The following is a 6,339-nucleotide window of genomic DNA, read 5'->3' on the forward strand; positions in this document are numbered from 1 at the left end:
CTGCTATAAACATTTGGGTGCAGGTGCCCCTTTGGATCACTACGTTTGTATCTTTAGGGTAAATACCCAATAGTGCAATTGCTGGGTCATAGGGCAGTTCTATTTTCAACATTTTGAGGAACCTCCATGCTGTTTTCCAGAGTGGCTGCACCAGCTTGCATTCCCACCAACAGTGTGGGAGGGTTCCCCTTTCTCCGCATGCTCACCAGCATCTGTCATTTCCTGACTTGTTGATTTTAGCCATTCTGTCTGGTGTGAGGTGATATCTCATTGTGGTTTTGATTTGTATTTCCCTGATGCCGAGTGATATGGAGCACTTTTTCATGTGTCTGTTGGCCATCTGGATGTCTTCTTTGCAGAAATGTCTGTTCATGTCCTCTGCCCATTTCTTGATTGGATTATTTGTTCTTTGGGTGTTGAGTTTGCTAAGTTCTTTATAGATTCTGGACACTAGTCCTTTATCTGATATGTCGTTTGCAAATATCTTCTCCCATTCTGTCAGTTGTCTTTTGATTTTGTTAACTGTTTCCTTTGCTGTGCAAAAGCTTTTGATCTTGATGAAATCCCAATAGTTCATTTTTGCCCTTGCTTCCCTTGCCTTTGGCGTTGTTCCTAGGAAGATGTTGCTGCGGCTGAGGTCAAAGAGGTTGCTGCCTGTGTTCTCCTCAAGGATTTTGATGGATTCCTTTCGCACATTGAGGTCCTTCATCCATTTTGAGTCTATTTTTGTGTGTGGTGTAAGAAAATGGTCCAATTTCATTTTTCTGCATGTGGCTGTCCAGTTTTCCCAGCACCATTTATTGAAGAGGCTGTCTTTTTTCCATTGGACATTCTTTCCTGCTTTGTCAAAGATTAGTTGACTATAGAGTTGAGGGTCTATTTCTGGGCTCTCTATTCTGTTCCATTGATCTATGTGTCTGTTTTTGTGCCAGTACCATGCTGTCTTGATGATGACAGCTTTGTAATAGAGCTTGAAGTCCGGAATTGTGATGCCACCAACTTTGGCTTTCTTTTTCAATATCCCTTTGGCTATTCGAGGTCTTTTCTGGTTCCATATAAATTTTAGAATTATTTGTTCCATTTCTTTGAAAAAGATGGATGGTACTTTGATAGGAATTGCATTAAATGTGTAGATTGCTTTAGGTAGCATAGACATTTTCACAATATTTATTCTTCCAATCCAGGAGCATGGAACATTTTTCCATTTCTTTGTGTCTTCCTCAATTTCTTTCATGAGTACTTTATAGTTTTCTGAGTATAGATTCTGTGCCTCTTTGGTTAGGTTTATTCCTAGGTATCTTATGGTTTTGGGTGCAATTGTAAATGGGATGGACTCCTTAATATCTCTTTCTTCTGTCTTGCTGTTGGTGTAGAGAAATGCAACTGATTTCTGTGCATTGATTTTATATCCTGACACTTTACTGAATTCCTGTATAAGTTCTAGCATTTTGGAGTGGAGTCTTTTGGGTTTTCCACATATAGTATCATATCATCTGCGAAGAGTGCTAATTTGACTTCTTCTTTGCCGATTTGGATGCCTTTAATTTCCTTTTGTTGTCTGAATGCTGAGGCTAGGACCTCTAGTACTATGTTGAATAGCAGTGGTGATAATGGACATCCCTGCCGTGTTCCTGACCTTAGCGGAAAAGCTTTCAGTTTTTCTCCATTGAGAATGATATTTGCGGTGGGTTTTTCATAGATGGCTTTGATGATATTGAGGTATGTGCCCTCTATCCCTACACTTTGAAGAGTTTTGATCAGGAAGGGATGTTGTACTTTGTCAAATGCTTTTTCAGCATCTATTGAGAGTATCATATGGTTCTTGTTCTTACTTTTATTGATGTGTTGTATCACATTGACTGATTTGCGGATGTTGAACCAACCTTGCAACCCTGGAATAAATCCCACTTGGTCGTGGTGAATAATCCTTTTAATGTACTGTTGAATCCTATTGGCTAGTATTTTGTTGAGTATTTTCGCATCTGTGTTCATCAAGGATATTGGTCTATAGCTCTCTTTTTATGCCTTCTTCCTATTTCTAATCAATGTTTTACCATAATTAGGCTATCATTGTTTCTTTTAACTTACTTCTTTCTCTAACCCGGATCCTAACGTGGGACATAATTGGTGCCAACATTATCTAACTTGTTCAAAGCATTTAGGAGTGCACATCATAATTCAATGGACAAACTACATACAAGCTCTTAATGACTAACACAGTTTTGTAGAGATGCCATTTTTCAAACCAACATATTGTTCTGCAACAAATAGTCCAAATGGCTACAATGAAATTCATCTCTTATCCAGTGCAGCTCCAAGCCACTTAATCACTTTAAAAACAGAAAATCTTCAAGTGAGCATCCCTTACCAGTCTTGTTTTTCTAGCCACTGTGCCAGGTACTGTCTGATTTCCATGGGAAAACTGTCATCGTAGAGCTGGTGAACCTGCTCCAGGAATTTGGAGTCAAGCTGCTGTAGCTCGTACCACTGCGACATCCTACCAGGAAACAGAGCACAAGAAGAGCATAGTTCCAAAGAAGGCATTATCTAGCACCATGCTTCTTTTAAGTATCTTACTTAATCCAAAACATAACTTGTCTCTGAAATACATTATTTAAATGGTATTTACATTCTGAGGTCTGGTTTTTTTTTTTTTTTTTAATTAAAGTTTGGGGTTTGTTTGTTTTTTTCCTTCTCCAGAAAACACACCTTCAGGCCTTTTGCTCAAATGCCAACATACCAGGGAAGACTTTCCGGCCCCTTACTTAAGTTGACATCACATCTCACCTCATAAAACACTATCCCTCTGCCCTGATGTGTTTTTCTCCATAGCATTTACCACCAGCTAACCCACCATGTATTTTTTTTTTTTATTCTAAGGAATAAAGGGAATGAATGAAGGGAAGAATTTGAAGGGTAAGCGGACTATTCAACACCCTATCTCCAGAACAGTGCTGGGCTCATGATATGACTTTGAAATGAATCTGTGTACTTTTATCGAATAAAAAATGAAAAACATTATTTCGTTAGATTTGCTTCCAGACAAATCCTAAGAACCCTCCAAAAGTTGCTCTCTTAGAAATACAGTACATTTGGGGCACCTGGGTGGCTCAGTCAGTTGGGCATCTGACTCTTGATTTTGGCTCAGGTCACGATCTCAGGGTCCTGAGGTCAAGCCCCACAGTGGACTCTGAGCTCAGTATGGAGTCTGTCTGAGATTCTCTCCCTCTCCTGCTGACCCTCCCCCTGCTCTCCTGGGCCTGCTCTAAAATAAATAATTAAATCTTAAAAAAAAAGAAAGACAGTACACCTGTAATTTAACTCAAAGAATTTTAAACCAATATTTTATACTTTGTGATTCATATGCTAACATGAATTATTTTTGTCCTATACCTTTTAAAACAGATTTTCTTCTTAGTCTACTTAGAACAATAAAAGTAGTACAAACACTCTTAAATCTCAGTAATAATTTAAAGATGGAAACAACACTGTTAAGTATAATTTCAAAAACTAGAATACTACTGTCTCTTTGGATAACCGTCAGTCATTTTTTGTAAAGCAGTTCTAAGGAAATGAAAACAAAACCCTGATTTAAGGAAGTCCTACCGTCTATGCAGAAAACGGAGAGCCTCCCATTACCACAGTGTAAGTTGGGATTTACACCAGCGCACAGCTGGCTCATGCAGCGTGGGTACACATGGCTCGCATCCTACCAGGCCTCTGCAGAAGGGGTCTGCATTTTCAAGCAGGGCATGGAAAAGCCATGCATGCTTGCTATCAAGCACACTTGTGGAGGCATGAAGTCATGCCTACTCCACGACTTTCCTTCCGAAGAAAAGCAAGGATATGGTGGGACAATAAAGCTAGTTACCATCACAAATGCCAGTGGAAATGACACAAACCCACTCCTTGGCATACCTGCTATAGGAAATTGAATTTTTTCAAATCAAATTTGAATTTGATTTTGCACTTCAAATTAATTTCACCCCATGGGTGACTCCAAACCTGTGGCTCTTTCCCCACCCTGGCAGGTGTGTAATAAAGATGTGCCTACAGCAAATCAGCTGGCCACGGGGTCAGCCAGAGGGGACATGACACCTCTTACTAGATGCAGGACCTCAGGCAACTCACGTCCCCATCAACAGTGCGGTTGTTAAGACTGGAGGAGCTTGGGGCGCCTGGGTGGCTCAGTGGGTTAAAGCCTCGGCTTTCAGCTCAGGTCATGATCCCGGGGTCCTAGGATTGAGCTCCCCATCAGGCTTTCTGCTCTGCAGGGAGCCTGCTTCCTCCTCTCTCTGCCTGCCTCTCTGCCTACTTGTGATCTTTGTCTGCCAAATAAATAAATAAAATCTTAAAAAAAAAAAAAAAAAAGACTGGAGGAGCTAGTAGAGCACGGAGCAGGGGATTAATCAATGCATGCTAACAGATCCAGAATCAGTGTCATCTCATTAAACCTGTAGCCAACTCAAGGAGGGACATGATCATCCCCAATCACCTGGCTCAAATTCCAGTGTTACGAAGACTCCTCCCTCCAGTCCCAAGACCTCCTGCCTCTCAGCTTCCAACACTATTTCCCAGTCTAGCCTCCTGCTGTACACAGGTGGACCACATCACTGTCTTGCTCAAAACTGCTACAGTTTGCCCATTCCTAGGCTGATTTGCACCCTGACCCTATATGCATCCATTAGCAAAGCAAACCCGTTACCTAATTATCTAGTGTTTTGGTTATGCCCAACATTTCCGCTCTGCTCCAGCTGTCACTGGCTCTTAAAAAACAGCCTCTCCAGGAATTTCCGCCTAAGTCCTACCATGATTCAAAGGTAGACACAAAAACCCCTTCTTCCATAAAGCTGTCTCGGACTTTCCCAGAGGCAGTTAAGCTTTCTTTGACTTTGCCGCACGCATTCTGCACCCTCCGTTACTGTGTCAGCTCCATATGAAGCTCTAGGCTTCCTCCCCTGCGTGATGGAAGTTTCAGAGGTGCCAGCGCTACCTTTTTTTTTTTTTTTTAAACAAACAAACAACAACAACAAAGAAACCCACCAACAGTGTCCTGCCCATCGTAGGTACCCAAATTTACTGGATTGAAATCTCGTCTATTTCGTACTGAATTAGAAAATAAGGGGCAAATCCTGTGATGCTCCTCCGAGTCTGGGTTCTGCATCCTCCTGAGGCAGCGGCTGTCCCGGCTCAAGCCTTCCTGCCGTCACGTGAGAACAACCTCTCGAGCCTCCACACACAACACCCAAAGCTCAGTCGCTCGCACCGCACCCAGAGACCCCCCAGACTCTTCAGGATCCGCCACCAGTTTTCAAAGACTAACAGCACTTGGGGGGTCGCAGGAACTTTCCAGGAAGACATGGAGCTCCTTCATCTCTAAACAGACGCAGGACTAAGAGTCCAAAACGAGGCGCTCCTCCGTTCGTTCTCCCGAACCGTTACTGACCTGTCGCCTCGCGTCCCGCCGCGGGGCTGAGGACCCAAGCCGAGCGGCCGCCGCGCTCGCGAGGGGCGGGGGGCGCATGCACAGGCGCGAGCGTCCGGCCGGGGCGGCTGTCCGGCGACGCCGCACGCAAACGGTCACTTCTGTGGAGAGAAGAGGCGCCCGTGGGGGAGTGGCGGGGCGGAGGGCGAGCGGGGTCAGGGCACCGCGGCGGTCTTACGGAGGAAATCTACTTCACAAGGCTTGTCCTGCTAGGGCACGACTTGGCTCCTCACCCAGAAGGACCCCGGGGTGCCGGGGACGCGTGCTTCCCCGGTGGCCGCGCCTGCACAGCGGCCTTCGCCGGGCGTCCGGCGGCCAGACCGGGACCGCGCGGTCCTGGGACGCCCCACCCCGGCGCCCGGAAACCCAGGCCACTCACTCTGCGCGCCGGGTCGGGCAGCGGAGGGCGGAGGCGCCGCGGGGCTGCCTGTCTCGGGTCGCCGCACCCGCTTCACCTCTGCAGGGTCTGGGGTCGGACCGGCGTCGTTCCGGGAGCGCGGGGCCCGCGGCCGACTCTGAAGAAAACCGAAAGTAGCGGCTGGGAGAAAAGACGGCGCCCGGCGCCCCGCCTCCTCGCGCCTCCGCCAATCAGCGGGCGTTGCCGCGCGCGGCCAATCGGACGCGGCTGTTCCGCGGGGCCGCTGCCTCCCCGCCGCGGCCGCGGCCGCGCGGACCCGCCGAGGCCTCGCTGGGCCGCAAGCAGGGCCCCCGCGGGGCGTCGCGAGGCTGACCCGGCGTCGCAACTTGGCGAGCGGGCGGTTACCGCCAGACACCGCGGACGGCAGCTCAGAGGATGTCTGTGTTCGCAGAGGCCCGGGCCGGGAGACCCTGGCGTTCAACCGCTGTCTGTGAAC

At 46.8% G+C, this 6,339-nt stretch overlaps 1 protein-coding gene across 2 annotated transcripts in view; it reads right to left on the reverse strand.

Moving 5' to 3' along the window:
• The window catches only part of STAT1 (signal transducer and activator of transcription 1), a 40,879-nt gene extending 34,824 nt beyond the window's left edge, over nt 1–6,055 (reverse strand). The window contains exons 1-3 of one of the 2 annotated variants that reach the window (XM_059393077.1): nt 5,865–6,055; nt 5,447–5,586; nt 2,369–2,497 (exon numbers count right to left, since the gene is read on the reverse strand). In XM_059393077.1, the coding sequence (XP_059249060.1) occupies nt 2,369–2,496 (128 nt within the window). In that variant the 5' untranslated portion in view covers nt 2,497; nt 5,447–5,586; nt 5,865–6,055. The remainder of the gene's footprint in view (nt 1–2,368; nt 2,498–5,446; nt 5,587–5,864) is intronic. The other variant, XM_059393078.1, reaches the window with a different exon arrangement.
• Between the last annotated feature and the right edge of the window lie 284 nt (nt 6,056–6,339).

The sequence above is a fragment of the Mustela nigripes genome, chromosome 3, assembly GCF_022355385.1.
Source record: "Mustela nigripes isolate SB6536 chromosome 3, MUSNIG.SB6536, whole genome shotgun sequence".
NCBI classification, from domain to species: domain Eukaryota; kingdom Metazoa; phylum Chordata; class Mammalia; order Carnivora; family Mustelidae; genus Mustela; species Mustela nigripes.